The sequence below is a fragment of the Benincasa hispida genome, chromosome 1 (genome assembly GCF_027475165.1).
Source record: "Benincasa hispida cultivar pf3 chromosome 1, pf3_genome.v1.1, whole genome shotgun sequence".
NCBI lineage: Eukaryota > Viridiplantae > Streptophyta > Magnoliopsida > Cucurbitales > Cucurbitaceae > Benincasa > Benincasa hispida.
This window is the reverse complement of record NC_143478.1, coordinates 18,407,962-18,432,375: the sequence shown is the minus strand read 5'-3', so window position 1 is coordinate 18,432,375 and position 24,414 is coordinate 18,407,962. Positions and strand designations below refer to the sequence as shown.

At 30.1% G+C, this 24,414-nt stretch overlaps 2 protein-coding genes across 2 annotated transcripts; one reads left to right on the top strand and one right to left on the bottom strand.

The window, feature by feature from the left end:
• The first annotated feature begins 12,958 nt into the window (after positions 1 to 12,958).
• LOC150038301 (uncharacterized) lies at positions 12,959 to 13,788 on the top strand. The gene is made up of 2 exons (XM_090308310.1): positions 12,959 to 13,183; positions 13,420 to 13,788. The coding sequence occupies exons 1-2, from the start codon at positions 13,111 to 13,113 to the stop codon at positions 13,530 to 13,532; spliced, it is 186 nt and encodes a 61-aa protein (XP_090164436.1). The 5' UTR covers positions 12,959 to 13,110; the 3' UTR covers positions 13,533 to 13,788.
• A 1,051-nt stretch (positions 13,789 to 14,839) lies between these two features.
• LOC120068808 (Survival protein SurE-like phosphatase/nucleotidase) lies at positions 14,840 to 19,790 on the bottom strand. Its single transcript, XM_039020443.2, has 10 exons — positions 19,418 to 19,790; positions 18,888 to 18,982; positions 17,985 to 18,049; positions 17,628 to 17,671; positions 17,100 to 17,177; positions 16,700 to 16,853; positions 16,377 to 16,541; positions 16,026 to 16,085; positions 15,817 to 15,940; positions 14,840 to 15,141 (listed from the first exon to the last, which is right to left on the bottom strand). Exons 1-9 carry the CDS (start codon positions 19,561 to 19,563, stop codon positions 15,833 to 15,835), a joined length of 915 nt encoding a protein of 304 aa, XP_038876371.1. The 5' UTR covers positions 19,564 to 19,790; the 3' UTR covers positions 14,840 to 15,141; positions 15,817 to 15,832.
• Positions 19,791 to 24,414: the final 4,624 nt, after the last annotated feature.

The window sequence follows — 24,414 nt, the reverse complement described above, 5'->3', positions numbered from 1 at the left end:
TCATGAGAATAAGTTCTCCAATCTTAAGGGAGCCTAGGATGTTATAAATTGAGAAGAGAGTTCTCAAGACTTAAGGTGGCCTAAGTTCTCACGTGAAGGGAGTTCATTGAGTCACGAGCAAGCTAAGAGGAGTTTCACGTACTGTCGGAAGTTGAAGTGTTCATTAGTAATATTACCACGCTTAGGGGGAGCTTAAGTACAGTTGAGAGGGAGTCTTACATCTAAGGGAAGCCTAGGTGACTTGGGAGTTGAGCTCTACGTGATCCACTGTAGTAGTTGGTATATTACAGATAAATACTATGTTATAATTACTTGACTCATTAGTATTATTATATTATTCTTCCTAGACACAATATCCCCTAAATGTAGGTGAATTATTACCAAACTGGATTACTAACTTCTGTTTACATTTACTTGTACTTATTGTTCGTATTTTTGTTATTACAATGCTTGTCAATACTTTTTGTTTAACATTCATATATCGAGTGACGAGTCATCTTATCGTTTTTTCAAAAAGATAGAGAATTCAAGTGAATCGAGTGACTTTTTCTTTTCCTTTTTTTTTTCTCGCTAAAATTATGAAATATACACGAGTTGTGTCCTTTTGTCTAAAAAAATCTTCCTATCAAAAATCACAATTATACCAATTTGATATTTTATAGATGCTCATTAAAGTATAAATCTATTATAACTTTAATGAAATTCCATCATGGAATGGATATGGTGGTTACTTGCAATGGTGTACTCTCAAGTCCCAATTTCCATTTCAGGTTACTACATGCCATACCGCTTTTCTATGATAAAATCTTTTTTCAACAATTGGTTAGCTAAGACAATATATATTGTCATCCCTTTATGAGTCCATGTGAGATTTGGATCGTATTATTTCTAACATAATCTAATAGATTTCTACTCCAATGATTAGTTTTAAAATATTTATAAAAGATAAATCGTGATATTGTAATTTTTGAAAAAAAAAAAAGCAATTTTGAAACAAAAGGAAGTTTAGAGATATTATTTAAAATTTAATTATTCTTTTTGATTTCACAACAAGTGCGAGTATTCGAATCTCTGATCTTTTGATTTAAAATATATGTTTCAACTGGATGGAACATTATCCTCCATTTTTATAATTTTTAAATATCGACTGCAGTGATCAACTATAATTGATAAAAAAAAAAAAAAAATTACATATGTTATAATATTATTGATTTTTTGTGCAACACTTTCCTAAACTTATATGTTCTAATTTATATTAGTTTTTCAATTTTTAAACTATGAATTTTGTATTTTGTGATAAAATACGCTTTTAGTTCTTGTGAATTGAAATTAGTTTTTATTTACTTCTTGAATTTTAGAAACTAACATTTTTGGCCCATTATATTTAGGTTTATTTTCTCTTTGTCCTTGAAATTTGATAATGGTTTTTAAGACATTTTAAAATAGATTTAACAATGAGTTGATCAAACAAAGTGATAATATTGACTCAATTTTTTTTAAAAAAAAATAATCAAAATTTTGCCCCACATTATATTATCTATATCAAGGGACCGCTAATTTTTCTCCTCCGTAGCTAATATAGTAACAAAAAATACATTTATCCTAATTACATTATATATTGAATGATATTTTAAAGATTAAAAAAAATCGAAATGTAATTCAACATTACTTGAATGATTTTATTTTTTTAATAATTTCAAAATCTCAATCGAAACCAAAATTTTAGATCTCATTTAGTAACCATTTGGTTCTTTTTATTTTTTGTTTTTTAAAAATTAAGCTCGAAGATACACTTCCACCTCCAAATTTCTTTATTTGTTATCTACTTTTTACTAATGGTTTAAAAAACAAAGTCAAATTTTGAAAATTAAAAAAATAGTTTTTAAAATCGTGTTTTTGTTTTTTTGGAATTTAGTTAAAAATTCAACTATTATATTTAAGAGAAGTGTAAAGCGTTATAAAAAATGAAAAGAAAATAGTCTTAATTTTTTAAAAATAAAAAATAAAATAATTACCAAAAATCTTAGAAGCATAAGACTAAAATAAAACAAGTAACATGTCATAATGTTAACCTATCTACCAACTTTATTCTTTTAATAACCCATATTCTTTTTACCTTTTTTTTTAAAGAAAAATAAAGATCTAAAAATATTTATTGTTGAAATATCAATCAATGTCATTTCATAGAAAAAGTTATTGATTTCACAATTATACCAAATATTTGTTTCTTGCTCCCCTTTAATGTAAATTATTTTCTTTTCTTATTTACAACAATTCTTGAAATGACATATCTTTCTTTTCTTGTTTTTTTTCCTTTTTTTTTAAAAAAATAAATAAATTGAAATGACATGCATGAACTTTTGAATTAGCAAAGGAAATCCTACCTTGAAAACCATGTGCCCACTTGTGATCACTTTAACCTCTCATGATTTTGGGTTATTTTACTTTTACCTCATATATTTTATTCTTTCCCAACTTCAAAAATAAAATTTACAAAATATTTCCTTTTATTTTCTTTACATATATGTTAATTTTAGGATTTGAACTAAAAAAAAATCAATTTATACCTTTCAAATTTGATTAAATCAATTAAGACTTAGAACTTTTCGCGAAGGAATGAATTTAGACTATTTAATAATATTTTCATTCAAATTTTATTTAAAATAAACTCAAAATCACTTTGATAGAATTATGTATTAACTCCAAAAACATACCACAATATCATAAAGAAGTAGAGTAGATAAAAAAGAATAAAATATGAAAGAAAAATCTTGAGATGAATGAAATTTTCTATTATTCATTTGATTATGACATTTTTTTAAAAATTTTTATATTTAAATCTAATACACTTGTGAGACTTGTGTATTAATTGTTTAAAGTAACACACATCAAAAAGTCTAGATTGATTTCTGGATAAAAATCCAAAATTTTAATTGATACAAATATTATTCAAAAGTTTTAAATAATTCAATTCTCAAAATTTAGGATTATAAATTGATCTTTTTTACTAAATAGATAGTAAAAATTACATATGGATTACATTAGTGCAAATCAATTTTTTGTAATGCATAATGATTTAGATTCACAAACTTAAAATAGGAAATTGAAAAATAAATATGTGAATAGTATATGAGCAATAATAAATAAAAATTATGTTACATTACAAGCTTAGTTCCTAACAACAAAGTTTGTATCTACTTAATCTTTAAACTTTCAAATTTACAAATTTAATCCTTAAACTTTAATATTTTTTTAAAAAAATACATAGATCTACTTGAATTCTATTAGATATAAAATTAAAATTTATATATACATAATAAATCAATTAATTTGTTTAAAAACTTTAATTTGTGAAGAACCTTAGACACATAACAAACATCCAAATAGATAAGAACTTAAAATTAGTTGTAATTTAATTAAAGAAAATTTATTAGTGATATAGTGAAATGGAAATTGGTTGTGTATGAATGGTTGAGATTTGAAATTGAATTCTAAATAAAGAGTGAAATGAGAAATTAAAAAAAAGAAAAAGAAAAAAAGAAAAAAAAGTAGAGCTGAGAGATAAGAAAAATAATAATTAGAAACAGAGAAATCTGATAGTCTGAAAAAAGAAATGTTTGGTGTGTTGACCTGAAGAAGATGAAATAGGTTGGTGGGTATGAACCCTAAAATCCAAAACCCATAAAGACATGAAACAGTCCTTTTGTAAAGCTTATGATTCATTTAAGACACCCTGACTGTCCTAAACCTAAACCTAAACCCCCACTCTCCTTTTCTTTCTCTTCTTCTCATTCTTTGTTTTCAAATGCTTTGTCTCTCTTTCACTTCTGCCACACATTCAAATTCCTTCTTCTTCTTTTATCCCCCTTTTTCAAAAATATCAGTAAATATAATATACATTTTTATTCCCTTAATTTCTTTTAGACTCGATGTATTTCGTCTCTCAGTTTTAAAAATGTACCATTTTTGTATAGTTTTTTCTTTTTTAATTATCTTTAGATTAAAAAAATTACCTATCCCTCTGAAATTCTTTTTGTAATTCAAAATGTTCTATAATTAAACAAAATAAAAATTATGTATTTGGACCTTTTAAATATATTTTTAAGGATATGAAGATTAAAAAGGTAAATTTTGAAAATTCACGATCCAAATAATAATGCACATATTCTAAAAAAATTTCAGAGACTAAAAAAAGTATGTTTTGAATACTTGGAAACCAAATATATCTTTTCTGCAAAATTTGGAGGACTGAAAAGATATTTTTATCTTTTTTATAATATAGGAGGGGATTAAATCTCTGACTTTGAGTTTGATAGTAAATTTTTATGTCAATTAAACTATGCTCGTTTTGACATATACATGTAGACTCTTTTTTCAATAAAAATAAAAGTTGACAAAAGGATGAAAAATCTCCGCTATATATTTATGGTTCCAACATTTATTTTTTATTTATATTTTTCATTACATCTAACAAGTTTTTGTACACAAATGAACAATTTTAAAACGAAATGAGGTGTTTATACTAGTTTATTTGTGAAGTCTTAATTGATACTATTAGTATTTTTAGATTTTAAGTGATACAAATTCCGATATTTATGAGTATGAATTGATTTTTTTTTCTTAAGTTTCGTGACCACATTCTTGAAAAACATTGAAATTTTTTTTTACTTTATTATATTTTTATTATAATTATAGTCCCACGATGGAATATTAAAATAGTATTTTAATCTAAATATGTGATAATCATGATAAAAATCATAGCCTAATTGTTTGAAAGAAAATGAATGAAGTTGTGCAAATCGAGATAAAAGGATGATTCAGCAAAGGACAGGTAAATTCAGTCATAGTACTGAAAATCTGATTTTTTTTTAAAGAAAAAAATATAAAATGTTAAATTATTAGTGTAGTCATAGGTCTTAAGCATTAGAGTTGTTTTAGTATTTGGGATACCGAGTTAAATTCTATGTAAAAAATATTTAATGCATTTTTTTAGGATGAATAAGATGCCTTTATGGTGATTATTTTTGTTTAGAAATTTTTTTATTAAATATTTTTACATTTTTTGTCATAAAATAAGAGTTACAATTTTTTTTAAGATACATATATTGTTCGGAGTTTTAAAAATGAGGTTTACGATTTAATTTTATATCATGCATTTCAATTTTTATTTTTAATTCAAACGGTCATTTTATAAATTTGTGCATGTAACCTATTTAGATAAGTTGGACAAAATTATATCGAATTCAATGGTACAAAACAAATTTGGATTTATATTGTAAGCGAAGTATCTTCAAAATGTAATTGTACTATAATTGCCCTATTAATGTCATGTTACATGGTTGACCTAAAAAATACGTAACAAAAGCCACATTCTCTAGACCAGTTATATGATGAAAAAAAAAAAAAGTTATATGATATGTGCCAACAAATGACCAAGTTCACCTACATAAAAAAAATTACATAAACGTCTATCCAAATCATCTATCTAATAGATATATTCGACAACTTTCTTTTACCTCCCATCTTTTTGTCATGCTACAAACTTTTGTTTAGATTAACTTGGACAAAAATGTTTTTCAAATAGTTATTTTTAATTTAGACACTTTTGATTAAAAAAACTATTTAAAATATATACACTCACATGTTTGGTAACTTTTTCTCTAAAGTATACAAGTTTGTTTGGCAATGTTCAATGCGTTTTATTAATGTCAAATTACTGTAATGAACAACTATAAGATACTATAAACTAATAATTTAAAACAGCGATCGTTGGAGTTGGTGGAGGTGGTTGTCGTCAAAGAACGTCGGAGTTGACTATCGACAGTGTTGGTCGAATGAGGCAGGAGTTGGCCACTGGCGGTGGTCGCCGAAGTTAACCACTAGAGATGGTGGCCAGAGAGGCAATACAGGATATCGGTGATTATGAAGGTTGAGTACATTGTTAACGAACATGATATAAAGTATCGGCGACATACCAAATTATGCTCCCAAACATTGAGTTGAGTTTATATCTCAACTCATATCATCTCAAGTCATCACTACCAAACATTCCCTTAATAATATCTTATATATTCTCAAAAGATTGAAAAAAAATCTAATAGGCTATTAAAGTTTCAATTTTGTATCTAGTAAAACTCTAAACTTTTAAACTATCTAACAGGTCTCCCAAGATCTAGTGTCGTATCTAATAGATATCTAAACTTTAAGAATATCAAATATATCTTACAATATTCAATTAAAAGACTAATTAAATAAAGGAGGGCCTTGATAAAAATACCGTGTTCATATATTATACCAGATCACATGTTTCTTCTTCTTCCTATACTTTTCAAATAGAATATATTTATTTTTGTATTTGAATTGGGTGAGAAGAATACTTAAAAACGCGACTTTTTTTAAAATTTAATATGTGAGTAGAAAATTTGAACCTTTAATCTTGGTTTGTGTCTTAAGCAATTAAGCTATATTTCGTTTCAAACTTCTTTTTATTAAGGTTTTTTTTTCTTCGAAAAGCTTTAATGAGTAAATTGATTAAAAGAATATTTTAAAACAATAAGGATAGTACACTTTAGGAATTAGATGATATATTTGGCCTAACTATAAGTTCTTCAATTTTCTTAAAATTTTAAAGGTCTTTCAAGTTTAATTTCTACTATTTTATATATAAAACCTTTACAAAAATTGTCAAATGAATTCTAGAAAAGGTAGGTGACAATTTATTAATAAATGACCCTCAATTACTCGAGGGAAAAAAACTGGTTCTTTTAATTTGACCTCTTAATCAATTAAACATGTTCCAGTTGAATTATATGCACAGTGAAAAAACCTAGTTGTTGCTAACCACATAAGTTTGCACCAAACTCTAACTTTATTACTCAAATTATCTCTCTTTTTTAGGGAAAAAAATCACTAAAATTTTCTTTAGTATACCATTATTTTAGTTTGAAATGAAAAATATTTTGGAAATAAATTTGACATCTACATTTGTACTAAATTGAATTCCAAAAAAATTACAGTTCTATTTTCTTCATGATTGGAACGTTAATTCATCGTTCAACCAAACCAAGGGGCTTCACCATGATTCTAGCTGTAATGGACTTGTACTGGGCCTAGGCCCACATTCGTATTCTACTTTTTAAAAGCAAGGATTTCAAAAAGCAGCCCAGAAAGAGACTTAATTGTACCGGCCTTGTATTGGCTGAGGCCCAAAGTAACGGGCTTCCACACAGGCATGAGATCTGCTTTCATTGGGCTGAGGCAAGAAAGAAGCCCACGTAATCACGGCCCACATCGTGAGCTCCTTTCAAGAAAAAAGAGTTGAATGGTAATTTTCCAAAAGCAACTTTTTTTTTTTTTTTTTTTTTTGGCAAAGGTAATAATGTTCCATGGAACTTTTATTTTAATATTACAATTGGAACTTTTATTTAGTGAAATATGGTAGTTTGACAGGTTTTTTTAGAAGGTTGAGGAAGGCAGGGGAAGAAAAGATAATCGAGTTTTCAAAACTCGACCTACAATAGGTCGAGACTTCAACCTTTGACAAAGCCTCTGTCAAAATCTCTATCCGTCTGCATCGCCTGCCCACCTCGAGACTTGAAGTCTCAACCAGCCCCCTTAGCAGCTTTAATCCTTCCAATGATAGCTTTTAATTCTTTACCGTCCGTGGATCGAGTTTTGAACTCTCAACCTACTTATTTTTAAACCCCAAATCATTCTTCTTAGATCCATCTTCATCGCTCATCTTCATCACTCTTCATCGATCTTTCTCCTTTTTTTTTTCCCCTCATATCACTCTTTGTGTATTCATTCATCTTCCTCCCTTTTCTCTTTCGAATTTTACATCTCACACATTTCTTTCACCCTTTTTGCCTCTATGTATCTCATATTACATTTTTTCTTCTTCTTCTCCAAAAAAATTATTACTAAATCCTTTTTTTTTCTACATTCGCCCATCAAATTGTGAAGTTTGTACTTTCACTCTACTAAATTTCAATTTTTTTAAAAATAATTATAAATTTTGTTACTATTCTCATACTATTATATATATATATATATATATATATATATATATTTGGTTTTTATTATGTTTGGGAAACAAAGAATAAAAAGATGTAACGTTCCTCCAACTAAATTCTTTTTTTTTTTTTTAATTAAAAATAAGTTATAGATCTATATTCTCATAATATTCTATTTTTTCGTAGTGTTTGTTGTCAGATAACAAAGAACAAAGAACAAAGAAAAGAAGGACCATTGTCACTTCGAGGAAAAAAAAGTAACCGCTATTGAATTTGTGAGATAAATTTTATTTACTAGTTTTTTTTTAAAAAAATCCTTTTTTATATTTATATTATGCTAGATATACAATTTTAATTACTTATATATTGATTTTTATTAGTTTTTGAATTTTGGTTATATATTGATGTTAGTAGATCTATCATGTTAACCTTTTTCAATAGAAGTTGAATTCAAGAATATTTATATATTAATGTTAGTAGTTTTAATTGTATTACAACAACAGGCTCCCGACAGCTAGAGCTTTTTATTGTTAATATTTTTATACTGTAATTAATTTTTTTATTGTGTAGTTAATTTTTTTTATTATAATTTATTAAGTTGTACATTATTTTTATGTTTTACTTGAGAAATAAATAATTTTTTTCCTTTAGATCATGATTTTGAATCCAGGACCGATTAATCTTGATGTTCTATATAATTAATTGATTAATCGATTATTAGTTGTATGGGAAAATCGTACCACTGGCGAGATATACTGTAGACGTCAAGAGGTGGTTATTCATCGCACTATCCCACTCCACCCTAGAATACTTACTTCGTACGTCTAGATTTTATGGAGTTGCCAGATTTGGATTCGTTCAGCTAGATTGACATCTCATCACATCACTGATCGAAAGATGGAGGCTTAAGATGCATACATTTCATGTGCCCACTAGAGAGAGCACTATCACTCTATAGGACATAGAAGTATTGTTTGGGTTACCTGTTGATGGCGAGCCAGTTATCAGAGTAATGCACGAAGACTGGCTGAATATTTGTCAACTGTTATTTGGTGTGACCTCCTGCCAATAAAAAAAAAGGATTGAGGTTAAGTTTAACATGGTCAGGAATACAATTTCGTGAACTTGTTGATGATGCAGACGAGGAAGCTGTCATGAGATATATACGAGCATATATACTACAGATGATGGGTGGAAGTCTATTTTTTTTTACAAATTTAGTCATTTCGTGCACTTGATATTCTTGCCATTGTTAACCAACCTCTATGGCGCATGACGATATTCTTGGGGTGGAGCATATTTGGCATGGTTGTATAGACAACTATGTAAAGCAACAAAACCCGACATTCGTGAAATCGTTGGGCCTCTGATACTTTTACAATTGTGGGCTTAGGAATGATTTCCAACAATGACTCCATAGTTCCAGCATGTGAATGATGATCAATTAGCTGGACGAGCCCACGGTTCTCGATATGTTATTTAAATTAAATTTAATCTAATAAATATTTTTATATGACTGATATAGTCAATTTTAAATATAAAATATTAATTTGATAATGTAGGTGAAAAGATAAATTTTGTGCAACTAGGTCAACTACACATGTAGTTAGTCAATATAAATACATGTTTGATTTACTTTAACCTGATCAGGTACATGAATACTGAAGGCAATTGAATTTTTTATACATGTTTTTAATGTACCTGTCTTTAATATTTTTAATATAATATTTTATGTTTTAGATTATTTGGGAGCCTTACAAAGATGTCATGGTTGCCCAATTTCTGTACAAACGACCAACACATAGGATGGACGATAAGCCCTCTCATATGTTTTCACATTAGTGAGTGACATTTGCCTAACAGAATGATCATACAATTTAGTCTCCAACAAATGTCCCATCAGAATGCAATATTGGACTTTTACTGCATGACATCGACCTAAGAACTGGAGATTGGTTTGAAAAAGTTGCACATTTGGTAGTGTGATGGTACTATTGTGCAAGGTTTATTGCAACGTGTATCCAATTGGGCAATTTGGTAGTGATGCAACTCAAAATTACATCAATTGGTACATTTTATTACAAGGTACTACATTACTCGTCCAGGAGCAGCTGTGGGTCATCCGGTACATAATTAAATATTGTCTAATTTTTTTTAATTTAAATTTATTTTAAATATTATCTTTTTTTAAAAAATAATTCACAAAGATCAAACAACAGTCACCTTCGTGATGTTGCAAATGATCCAAATCAGGTCTTTACTATATGCAATAATAACAAGAGCTATATGGAGGAGGTACATTATATGTACGATATACCTATTGCTCCTCCACCAGTTCCTAGCCGTAAGGGACGTGCTCGAGTAGAAGAAGATGAGTTTGATGAGATCAACCACAATATGAAAGAATTGCCTCCTATAACACAGACGTAGAGCCAGACTGGTTATGTTAGCCCAATGATGATGATGCCACCTTTTAGTTCATGATATTATGATTTAGAGGCAGGTCCACCATCTTCCTACATGCATGGACATGGGCGTGGCCATGAAGAGCATAATAAATATTTATACTATGAAGCGCCTGCAGATGTACAAGAGCTACCAGAGCAACATCTAGAGGAACCAAAGCAACATCAAGAGGAACTAAAGCAATTTAGAGTTCAGAGTCGACGACGACAACCAACTTAAAATTAGCGACGTCTACTTTATGGGACACATTGATTTTTTTATTGTTATTTTTATATAAATGACAAACATTAATTTGTTGTATTGATATAAATATTTTAATTGACATTTTATTATTTTCTAACTATGAGTCATAATTGTAATATGGAAGACAAAAAGATAATTTGTTCAATTATGATGTCTCTTATTGTTAATTTTACTTATTATTAAGAAATACAAGGATATTCTCATTAAAAAATAGAACGATAAACTTGCATAAAATACTTTGTTTAGGGAAGGTAAATGATTAATATTAAAAAAAGAAAAATAAATACATACTTTGTTTAGCCGGTAAATGAATAATATTAAAAAAAAAAAAAAGAATAAAAGGGTCGAATTTGAAAACTCGACCATTGTTGGTCGAATTTTCAACACTCGACAAACAGGAAGTTAAATATTCAACCCTTGACCCACATCCATTTCTTTTTTTAAATCGTAGAGGTCAAATCACAAAACTACAATATTTCTCTAATTACTTTCAAATCTACAATAATTCACTAATTATTTGTCAAACCTACAATATTCATCCAATTTTCCCATGTTTCTATCCCTTTTCTTTCAACAATTTTTTGGGGGAAAAATCTTAAAAAAAAACATTGAGTCAGAAATAAAATACGAGATCAAATATGTTAATTTTGTTAATAAAATATTAAAATGACCTATATTGATAGTTTATATATATAAAGAATCACAAAAATAATAAAATCAAAATACTCTATTACATTTAATATTTGGGTCATTTATGTGTTTCATGCTTCTCACATACGTTTATATATATATATTTATAGAATGAGACATTTAAACTTATCTTTTAGTCAATAATTCATACTTGACGTGAGTCAATTAAATAAGTTTGAAATGTTAATCAACACAAAATTTATAAATGTTCATATAACAATCCCACGAAAATGGGTACATATAAACCTATTTTTTGTTTTTTTAACTGATTTAAAAAAGTAAAGATACTAAAACACAATAAATGTTAACTTTCTAATATATTATTCATATGCATTATTAATAATTGAATCAAAATCTATCTAGATGAATTTGTTGGGATTTAACACACTAGAGGATCTATTTTCATATCTAAAAATGGAAAAGTGTATGGTCATATTATTTGCACATTTTGTTTTGTTTAGTAATATTTTCCTATTTGCACAACAACCTCCATTTTCAAATCCATTTTTCTGCAAAGAATAAATATAAGTAGAAAAAATTAGAAAGAAAGCCATACAAAGTTAAAAAGGGAAATGTATATTTGAGGTGGTCAACAAGAAATTGTAGTTAAATGATTTGGACAGTTTTTCTTATATATGAATAAATCTACTGATTTTGGGTATTTCTAAATTTCAACCAAATCAAACCCTTCCATTTCATTTTACTTCCAATGAGAGTATCAATCATAACCACAACCTACAAAATCTCTCTCTCTCCTCAAGAGAGAGACCTTACTCTGATTGATAATGCAGAAAAGTTTCTAAAAGAGAGAATGAGAGAAAAAAAAGAAAATTAGAGTTTTGTATTCGTATTTTATTCTATTTACGTTATTTATGATGGTAATTCGAGAGTTAAACATTTTTTTCTCTAATAAAATCCGATTTATTCCTCTGTTTGTAAACACACAACTAATATAATAATAGTGAATAACGTAAATCTATATGTTAGATTTTCCTACCATTTACATCTTTTTTGCTTTCTTTATTTGTGGATCACATAACAAGTTTTGTGGATATTGAATCAATCAACAAAAGGGTGCAGCAAAAACAAGCAAGGGAAAGTAGAAAAGACTTACAAAAATAAGGGAAAAAGAAAATTGGAGTTGGGAAAACAAGGTTGAAGCACACTTCTAAGGCACCCAATTGGGGAGTAAAGGACATGTGGACTTATGGGATAGGATCCCTTGTTAGGGACTCCATTTCAAAAAAACTTTATACATTTTTTCTTCAATCACAAGAGTTATCCAAAATGGGAAAGGCCACTAAAACTATAATCAGACTATCATAACTCTTGAAAAGTGGGTTTTGAAGGAATGTTATATAAAAAAATTGAGAAGATGGGATTTTTTAAGAAAATAAAAGGGAAAAGGGATTTCATGGAAGTGTGTAAAGCACAGCAGATTGGTGGTGAAGAAGGCTTCTTCTACTACAAGGAAAAAAAGTGCTTGAGAAAGACATTTTACCAAGAACCATATGAGAAATGCATGATTTATTGAACAAATGAAAGTGATTTTTTTTTTTAAAAAAAAATGCCTCAATATCCCTCTTGTCTAAGCTTTAAAAAAAAGGACCAAATACAAAACCAAAGCCTTTGCTCTTTCTATTCCCTCTACATGAAGTGAAAGACATTTTAATTTCCCTCCACTTCTCTTCTCCAAATGGGGTGGCTCCAATCCCTCTTCTCCCCATTGAAGAAGCTCTGGTTTCGCCTCCATTCTTCGCCCAAAAAACGTAAGTCACTTCCCTTTTCGAACTCGTTTTCATCGCTTACATTCTTTGTATCCTCTCTGTTTCTGTTGGTTTTCTTTTTTCCTTGTGCAATGCCACCATTTTCATATTTTGACCAGCCATTTCCTCCTCTCTTTCTGTTCTTTCACTTGAAAACTATGGGAAAAGAATCTCTTCAACACCCTTTGAAGTTCAAGTTTTTTTTTCTTGTTCATATTTTTTTGGGATATTTAATGCAGGAAGAGGGATATATATTCTGTATGAGGATGTGAAATCCTGTCCTTGTGAAGATGTGCATGTGCTTTGGTCAATATTAGTGGAATCACACACTCCATTCCCACCAAAACAATGAAGCTTTCAAGTTTCAACCTCCTAAATACACAGTTTCCCCACCAATGTACATAAAATATTTATAATGCTTTTACATAATGAAGGGGGAAAAAGAAAAGAATGCCCAGAAATAAAAAGTTTTCCTTCCCCATTTCCATCTTTTTCTTTTTCTTTTTTTTTCCCCTCTCTTCTTCTAAATTTTTGTGTAGTTTCTTACAGTTGATTTGTCCACTTCAGCAGTTGAGGTGGCAGTTGAATTCTAAATTTTATATTTTCAAGTTTGATTCTGATAATGACATGAGACAACTATTGAATAGATGGGACAACCTAAAGATGTTCTTCCCTTAGATATATACTATAATAATACCAATGCCATAAATTTTAATTCATATGAGAATAATGCTTTGTTTATATTTACTATTTCCTTCATAAATTCCTGTAGAATTAAGAGACTAAACTTGGTATATAGACATTTACAAAGGAGAAAATAGAGAGTCAATGATGAATCCAATAGAGGTTTAAAATCTTCATCTTACAATAGAAATGAAATGGTTTGATAAAATCCCCTAAGCTGATAAAGTGTCATTTGCTTCATGATATGGTAAGATGGTAAGGTTGTTCACTAATCCAAATCTACCAAATGAAAGATAATTCCAACAAGTGACTTGTGAACCTAATGAGAGGTTTGGCTCACAAATTTAAAATTGAATTATAAAGGGGAAAAAAATTATTAAGGCCTAACTTTGTTTAATTTGTGTTTGGTTTCTAGGTTTATAATTTACAAGAGTTTGTTTGTAGTTGTGTAAAGAATGAGTTTCATAATGTTAGGCCTCCTATTTAAATGTTTATCTCCAAATGAGCAAAATGAAACCTCTTATTATAAATTTATATAACAAAATGGGCAAAAAAGGGAAATTAAGAGTAAGTTAATTAGAGGGAATGTACTTGGGAGAGAATACAACCCTATCAAATTGGGTGTATATGGCAACATTTTCACTCTTTACTCTCATATTCCTAAATAAAATTGAATAACCAAAAGTCAATCAGTAAAATAAGCTTATAATTTGGGTGGAGATGCGCTGTAGAATGTTGTCCTTAGAGAAGATATGCCCCCACTTACGCTGAGGGTAGAAACTATCTCAATCTATCATATCCTGACTAAGTATCTAAAAACTTCAGTATCAAATCTCTCTCCTATAGTTTCTACCACCATCTTCCATGGAGTAAGACTTGTCTCCTCAATATCTACATCAATAACTCTATTTGGTCAAGTTCTTGCAACCTTGATTCTTTCTAGATCCCAACTCACAAAGATTTGAAACAAAATCAAGCGGCCAATGCAAATCACTGTATATCTCATTGGAAGTAAACAACAATCATAACATTATTAGAAATGCGAAAGCTAATGAAAGAAAGAAAGACTCTTTCTTCAAGTTTCTGTCACATCGAGTAATATTTTAAAAAGAATCAGTTCACAATAAGCCTTCCACAGTTCTACTGTCGAACAATTTTTCAGTCCGGATTTGTATTTTTCATGACATGAAGACCTGCTCTCTGAAAGCATGAAGCAGAGGATATTAAACAAGAAACTTCTCTGCTCGAAATTTTACCATCTAACCAAATGCCTAAACCTGCAAAGTATATAAAAGAAAGTTTTTAGTAACGCTGGTTTTCGTAATGTTTTGTTCAGCAGCAGTGGGGGGCGGGGGGGAACCTTGTAACACAAGTTCTACCCTGCTTCTATAGGATAGAACATCGGACATCATATGGCTCCTCTAGTGCATGTGCAAGGTATTGGGTGTTCAGTTCAGTCAAGACTATCCCAATCCCCATAAAAAATACAGGTTTCCTATCATTCAGTGAGGTAAACAGAATCCTAAGAGGACGCCAACAGTGTATTAACTAAATTTAGATACCACGTCTAGAGTTTGACACATATGGGTACATCACAAGTTATCAATTGGTTAAGATTCAGCTGCCTGTCAGCATCGTCGAAGAACGGAAAGGATAATGAACTTCATTTATCACAAACAATAAGATGAAGGTAATGGAATGCTAAGTATCTCAACGATTGGGAAGGAAAAGCTGTTTACATGATCTTGTAATAAGGTTCTAGAACATGAACTAGCTTTGAGTGGGAGGGTGGTGGGGAATTGGTAAGAGAAAACAGAAAAAACAAATGAGACCACAAAAGACAATTATGACAAGTGAACTGAGGCTCTAGGGCACCTTTATGCTCATGTCTATCTGCTTATTGATATTTAAACAAAATGAAATGAAGTTCATAAACTTTGAAGTGGCATTACCAGAAACCTTGCGAAACTATAAAGCAGATGGTGATGGCCGAGCAACCACACCAGGCAACCATGCTTCCAAAAATTTTTCGCAGTTTTCCGCACGAGACAGGGCAGCAAGAGGAGTGACAGTAATCTGAAATCGAATCACAAGCTTTTAATTCGTGATGCCATATCTTCTACAATGATAAGTTTTATTTTGTAAAGAAAATGATACACACATAGCCTTCTCGTAAATATTTGAAATCTGTATCTTCATCATCAACAGGTGCACCTATTACCTACAAAGACCAAAACTTAAATTTACATTTCCAATTACAAAGTTCTATTTGATGATAAGCTAGGAATGATGAAACAGAACAATCATCAAATTATCCAAAATAGAATAATTCCAACGAGCTTTTTTTCTTAATTAATATCCATGAGTGTCCAGAAAAACTTAAAGAATGAGCAATCCAGAACAAAACAATTCCAATGATGGAACAATGTCTTTTGAGTGCTCGGAACCAGAAGATATCAACATTGCTGACTCTTTTAATTAAAGAATTTGGGTAGAGGGGCAGAAAACCTACCTGCCTCGCAAACAGTTCAGATGATTCATTTGACATATTACATTCCACTGACGATGCTGCTTCCATTGTCATAGTTGACAACATTTTACCTCCTTGAGAGTCGGAAGTAACTCTTCTCCAACCCATTTTGTATATGCTTCGGCCTTGCTTAGTTAACTTGTAACCCTAAATAACGTCCAAAAACCACCCACAAGAGTCACTGCTAAGTGCTAACCACCTCTTTCATAACATGGAAGTATAATAAGCAGTCAACATAATACATTCTACAGCATTACTCAATGTGAAATGGATAGATGTTCACTAGGTGTTAAAATATTTATTACCCTATGACTAGCAATATCTGTTGGAAAATCAATATTCAAGAAACAACTTCGTGGAAAAGTTTGAGCCTTGACGTCAGCTAACATCGCACTTATTATGGGCAAGCAAGCCTCAGCAGCAAGTGTGTAGTCTTCTATACTGCTCCTACCTCCAACCCTGAAGCTCCATAACAAGAAAAGTCAAATGAGTAAAGACTAATAATAAATTAATAATACTGATAATAATGAGATTTACTTAGACTGATAATTAAGAGATGACAGGCCATCTACTGCTCTACAAATCTGTATCTTTCTTCTTCTTCCCGTTCCTTTTTTCCCCTCTTAAGAAAGGAGCCTATCTAAATAGATATTACGTAACAATTAAATGATTAAGTTTACCAATAGAGGAAATCTTTAGACATACCACTCATAAGATAAGGAAATAGAAGGAATGCCATTAAAAAATGCTTCCCGAGCACCAGCTACTGTCCCAGAATACACACTGCAGTTTAAATGAAAGACTGCATCAATAAAGTTACAAAATTCTTTCCAACCACGCATGGAGAATTTTCAATATTGGTCAAAGAATATTGACCTACCTACTTAAATAACCAAAATAGTTACAAGGAAAAATATTTATTAGTTTGTTTTGTTCCAAAGTTTTAGGAATTAATAATTCCAGGTGCTTCAATGTGCTTGACTGCTTGTAGGTTGATGATTTCTTCACTATTCTATTTAAGAGAACATTTTACACGTTAGGCCTATAATTATGAGAGCTCTAATGACTTCCACGTGAGTTGATACTTTAAGTGTAAGCTTTTCTTGCCAACACAAGGGCAAGTAAACATGCATGCTGAGTAGTGAGTACATATTTGATGCTTTAAAATCATTGATAGCTGAACTGTCAAAATAGTTCAATACGAGGGGAAGTATGTAAAGATTTGTCACTAACACATGATAACCGCAGTTGCTACCCATGTTTATGCCACTGACTACCTGCAATTAAAAGTACAATACATAAACAGGCAGGAAGAGCTAAATAAATTTCAACTTTATACACCAACTTCATCAGTGATAACGCTGCAAGATGTGCTAGGATTCAACATAAACTAGTTGTTTGACTAAATCGTCCACATTTACAATTACAGATAAACATCAAATTGAAAAATGGCATTCTTGTGTCCTTAGAAATCCTAACTACTTGTCAGGTTTATTCTCATGTCAAGTGTGTTAAAGTGAATAAAGCACAAATAGCTCAATAGGAAAATATAGTACAGCTAAACCGTGCATTAAAGAGAAAAAGAACAACCATATCAGGAATTGTAGGAAAGAGAGCTTTGGATATTCCCAAAGAAGCACAATCTGCCGGAGTTCCTGCAGAAGCACGAAAGCTTACAACCATGTTAAGTCACTGAAAGCAATATCGGACACCAGCTAGAATGAAGTTCACGTCAATGATAATTGGTTTAAATGAGAAACCTTTCATCAAAAACCCATAGCTTCAAGTTAAATCTATTCGGTTAAAGTATACCTTAAATTATTACTGGGTGAAGAGATATGTAATTGGAGATTGGACTAAAGAAAACATCTTAATATACGTTGATGGTTCTTGTATATTGGTAACGCCCCATTTGAGCATAATTACGGTAAATGTTTCAACCCTCCATCATTTTATCATACTACTATAATATCATAGCTGTGCCATGGGCACTAACTTACAGGTATAAAGAAGACGACTAATTTGTCTAATACATCTGTTAGATAAACCTCTCACTTAAATGGAATTACAGAGGCAGTTAGCTTAACATAACCAACTAAGGGTTTGTTTTGATTGACTAGAGAAAAAAAAGTGTTTTTCAAAAAATTCATTTTTATTTAAACTCTTTTGATAAAAATGGTTCAAAATAAACTTTGAAAGTATTTCAAGAGCAATTTTGAGAGGTAACACTTTGATTTTTTTCAAAATTTTCAAAATTAAATACTTGAAAAATCAAACCAAACACACCCTAGCAGTAGTAACAACAGCTGTGGTTAACTAACTAATAACAGGCAAACAACTAAACAAAATTACATTATCTCCAATACATCTGATAGTAACATTTTTGGGCTAATATGTAGAACATGAGAAAGTAGAATAGCTAAGAATTTAACAATCAGTCTACTTAAGTTTCCAGGTAAGGTACAGATTTCAAATGAACGGATAAAAACATACCAGAAACAGCATAAGAGGTGGTTCCTTCAATTGCCACTCTCTTGACAGAAACAGGATGAAGCCAAGTAATAGATTGGCTAACAGCTGACTTTTCCCTGTATAATGAAAAAACAGCCCCAACAATATCGAATATATATATATATAATTCATATATATTATTGAAAAAAACAAACCGAACCTAGTTGGTTAAGGTAATCTCCTATGGCCTATAATCCAATCCTAATTCCTATCATAATGATTAAAAAGTAAGAACTGTCGACAAAACAGTTCCTTGTATCTCAATTCACGCGATCCAACGGGCATCAACATTCTAAAAGAAAGAAGTTAGCACAACCACTTGCAAAATGGAAAAAACAAGAACCCAAAATGCACAAACAATCAGAACAAATTAGCACCAAACACAAAAGACGAGGGAACAAAATTTCACCTACTATTCCTGTTACACAGATTATGATCATTGGCTTCAAACGAAAACATTCGAAAATTGGGAAGAGAAGAAAGCGAGAGGAGGAAAAGAGACAGAGACGTACGAATCAGGAGCACAGACTTGAACATTGTAAAGCTGAGTGGAGATAAGGACGCGAACTAGAGAGCGAAGACCGGGTGCATCGATTCCGTCGTCGTTGGTGACCATTATCGTCGGTCGACTGTCTGAATCGATGGTGCTGGCTTCCATTTTTGCGCACAGAGAGGGAGCTCGCCGGAGCGACGTAGAAGAAGGAAAGTTTGAGTATGGCCTCGAGTACAGGGAAATGATTTTAAAAGCAAATATTGCAATCTGGAATAATATTTGGTCTTAATGCCCAATCAAAAACCTCGACTGCTTAAAGGGAATAAATCATTCTTTTACAATAAACTTTATTGTATCAATTTGGACTAAGTTTTATTTTGGAATCATTGTATAGAGGCCGCTTTAGAAGAGTCGCATAAAAAGTAATCTAAGTTTCAAAATCAATCAAATTTTGGCTGTGAAATTATAAATTTAACCTTTCTTCCCTTCTCTCTTTTGCATCCTTTTTTCTGTCATTCTTCTTTTTCCTTTTTCCTTTCTTTTTCTCTCTTTCGGACGTTTTCTATTTATGTTGTCCTTTTTTTTCTTCGATCGCCCTCTTTTTCGACGATTTCTTTTGTTTATGTCACCTTCTCTTCTTCTTCTCGAATCAAAGATGTTAGTTGGAGTGTGAATCAAAACAAGAGGAAAGAAGTAAGAATGAGACCAAAAAACGAGAGGAAGAAGCGAGAAGAAGAAGTGAGAGCAAGAATTCGAATGAAGGAAAAAATATTCGAAGGAAGAAACTACAAAATTGATGAGGAAAAAACTAGAGGAAGAATTCAAACGAAGGGAAAAAATTGCATCAAGAATAAGAGGAAGAAGCGAGAGGAAGGAATGAGAAGTGAAAGGAAAAAACAAGAATTCGTTTGAGTGTTGGGCCCTCGCACGCAGTATGGGGACAATATGGTACTTTCCCACACGACTGACATAAGCAGAAGACCATTTTTTGAACAAATTTGAATTTTGGGTCAAATTTTACTTGGTAGGGGCCTTCCGTATAAAAACCCCTTTTAATGTCATCAAATTTGAACATACATTCTCAAAATTCACAAAATTAAAAAAAAAAAAAATTGGTTCTCTAAATAATTTATCAATTCCATACCGTATAAATGTTCTATAGTTTATTAAATGTATAAGAGATTACTTTTTTAACGGCACTTTTAGTGAGAATTTATTAATGATAAAATCGTCCAAATTAATATAATTTAACAAATTGCAAATCTATGATCAAAATTGATTTTTTTATAATAAAGAAAAAGGAATAAGAAAATGAAGATGAAGTATACAACTTGGTTTCTTTTAGGAATTTAAATTTGGCCTCTCTTTTCAAAAGAGGTGACATTAAAGTTGCTATTTTATGTCTTGTTTGACAAGCATTTATGTCCCTTTTGGTAACCATTTTGTTATTAGTTTTTGTTTTTGAAAATTAAGCATATGAATACTATTTCCACCTCCAATTTTTTTCATTTGTTATCTACTTTTTACCCATGGTTTAAAAAATCAAGCCAAAATTTGAGAACTACAAAAAATAGCTTTCAAAAAGTGTTTTTGTTTTTGGAATTTGATTAAAAATTCAACCATTAAATAAGAAATATGCAAAATATGGTAAGAGATGTGGATGAAATAGATTTAATTTTAAAAAACAAAAACAAAAAAAAACCAAATGATTACCAACAAGACCTTAGTTTTTATATTTCGGATTTTAAAAACTAAACATATTCCCCCTCCCCCCGCTCTTTATAAGCTATAGTGACTAAATGATTATGTAATAAAAATTAACACTTAATGTTGATTAAAAAAACATTTAAGATATAGACTAAAGCATTACAAATAGTAAAGTAAATGACTAAATCATTACTCATAGACTAAATCCTTAAAAATTTAAAAGTATAGGAACTAAATAATTATCAATTAAAGTGTAGGGACCAAGTACTTTCATGAAAGTTCATGAACCAAAAGTGTTTTTAATCTTTTTGTTATTTTCTTAAGTAAAAGAGTTGGATTTTAGCTCAATTCAAAAAAAAAAAAAAAAAAAAAAAAAAAAAAGTCATTTGGTAACCATTTGATTTTTGGTTTTGTTTTTGAAAATTAAGCCAATTTCATCCACAATTCTTACAATGTTCTGCATTTTTCTAAGTACAATGATTGAATTTTTAGCCAAATTCCAAATTCCAAAAACTAATTTTTTTAGTTCTTAAAATTTGGTTTGGTTTTCTAAACTATTGATGAAAAGTAGATAATAAAAGAATAGATTTTGTGGTGGAAGTAGTGTCATAGACTTAATTTTCAAAAACAAAAACAAAAAACAAAATGGTTACCAAACAAACCTTAATAACTTGTTTTTTTTAATTCACATAGAGAGTTCTCTTGAGAAAGAGAGGAGATTTTTTTTTTTTATTCAGTGAGTAACGCGATTCTAAAAAGAGGAGGGAAAGGGGAGTTAACCCCCATTCACTAACCACTCCCATGCAACTACATGAGAGATCTAATATTATAATATTATATTTAATTAATTAATTTAAATTAAACAATTTTAATTCGATTAAATAAATAAATATTAGTTAATCAGATAATTAAATTTTATTATAATATTAAATTTAATTAAATGTACATTAGAATCATATTCTAATACATCTGTCTTTCATAACCTATAGTTTTAATATAAATCATATTCACATTAACTTTAACCTATAGTTTTTGATAACACGAATCTCATTCATATTATTAAATATTTGAATCTTATTCAAATACTTTAATCTCTCATATAATATAGTTGATTCAAAATTAACTTTATATTATAATGTATCCATATACATTATATTAATCACATGAAATTTATTTTTCCCTCACAATTTGAAAATTTTAAATTATTTTAAAACTTCACAACCCTATTTAATCTTTAGTGAGATAGTGAGGGGACCTAATAAATCTACAAATTAGAAGCTCCAACGATTCGAGATTAAAAATAATTAAACTCTTTAATTAATTTAATCAACATTCATTAACTATGGGTCACTCCAACAATTACATTCTTCGCACTATAGATATATTTCTATGCCCATGGATATAACTAGAGTAAGTCGACCCTTCACAAATTGTTTGTAATTAAAGATGGGTCAAAATTACTGTTTTACCCCTATAATTACTTCTTTTTTCTTAAGTCCCACTGATCCTCAAATGAACAGCCTGTTTATAGTCCTACCATAAACAAATCCCTCTCGGGCCATGAGAGGGAGGGGCCCCTTGTTCAAGACCTGGAGTTAGCACTTAAGGGAGCAATTCATCTACTTTTCCTGAGGACGGGAAGGAGTGAATTTCATCTTGTGTAGTAATGTTCCCAGATCCCTACTCAACCAAATCTCCAAAATGGTAGGCTTATGAAGGGATTGAATCCCAATGCGGAAGTGAGTGGTCGCCTTTCTATCAATGAATTTGTTTTTGGAAAGCAACATAAAAATAGAGAAAATACATAACAGAACAAGGATAAACATAATTCTAAGCATGTTGTCTAAAACGATTACAAAGAGGAAAGGGAAGACAAGAAACTTACCCATATAGAAAAACAATCAAGACAAGAAACTTACCCATATAGAAAAACAATCTTTACATTCTCCTCTTCAAATCATCACGAACTCGTCCTCACGTACACAACAAGAAAAGAACTTTTCTTAGGAACCACTACCAAAGTCTTCCTTGACTATTTTCAAGGTAAGGATCAAGACGAAGTTGTGAGCCTGTCTACTTAATTTCAGTGAGGGAGAAGAGAATTCTTCTGAGAAAGTTTCTTGAGAGGAAGAACTGAAAATTTCACTACTGTGAATTTTATATTTTGTTTCTTCAAAAACCTTTTCAGTGTTCCTGTATATGAGAGAATGAGGGGAGTTATTTTCATAACTCCCTTCATCACTTAGAACAACTTCCAAGGGAGTTATTCTATTTTTAATTATATTAAAACACACTATAATTAAATCAAAACTTTATATTATATCTCATATAATATAACTTATAGTTTATATTATATTATATATAATATAATCTAACTTTATATTCTCTCATATAATTTATAGTTTAAATGTGAATCATATTCATATTAGTTTTAACCTATAGTTTTATATGAATCTCATTCATATAATTAGTATTTGAATCATATTCAATTATTTATCTCTCTCATTGATCTTTATATTATAATGTATCTATATACATTATATTAATTGCATCTCATATAGTCAGGAGTGAATTCCGTCTTGTATAGTTGCATTCCCAGCTTCCCACTTGGACGAATCCCTAAAATAGTAGACATATTGAGTCGGCGAATTTGGCCATTGTCACCCATACAGATCAAAGGACCGCCCTCATAGGCAGGAGTTCACAACTCACTCAGGATTAAAGTCAAGTTGTCTATGGTCATCCTAATGAAATGTAAGTCACTTCAAGTAACAGTGTTATAAAGAGAAACTAATCATTTTGTAGTCTGGTCTTATACAAACTCTTTATATAGGATACCTCCACTCACATGTCTCTACACAAATTACTAGGGTCAGATCATTTGTAACACTTTACAACAATTGTAACAATTACAAAATGTGACGTATCTGTAGTGTCATCAGGATAAGGTACCCAGCCTTATCCATATATTACAGACCATTCAGGTTATTACTCAAACATAATCCACTTGTATGTCAACCACAAACATGTTTAAGCTACATTTAATAACCTAGGATCTTAGTTTATTGGTTTTGGGTTAATGCAAACTAAATGTCAAATAAAATAACATTTTATTTTATTAAATAAATAATTCGTATATAAATAATTTACAAACTATGAAAACCCATGAGATTCAAGACATCAACTCCAACAATCTCCCACTTGTCCTAAAGCTGGTGGAGTGTACAAATACAAGTGTAACAACAAAGTACAGTATACAAAACAATAAATTAAAGCATACACTATGCCTAGTAACATCTCCCACTTGCT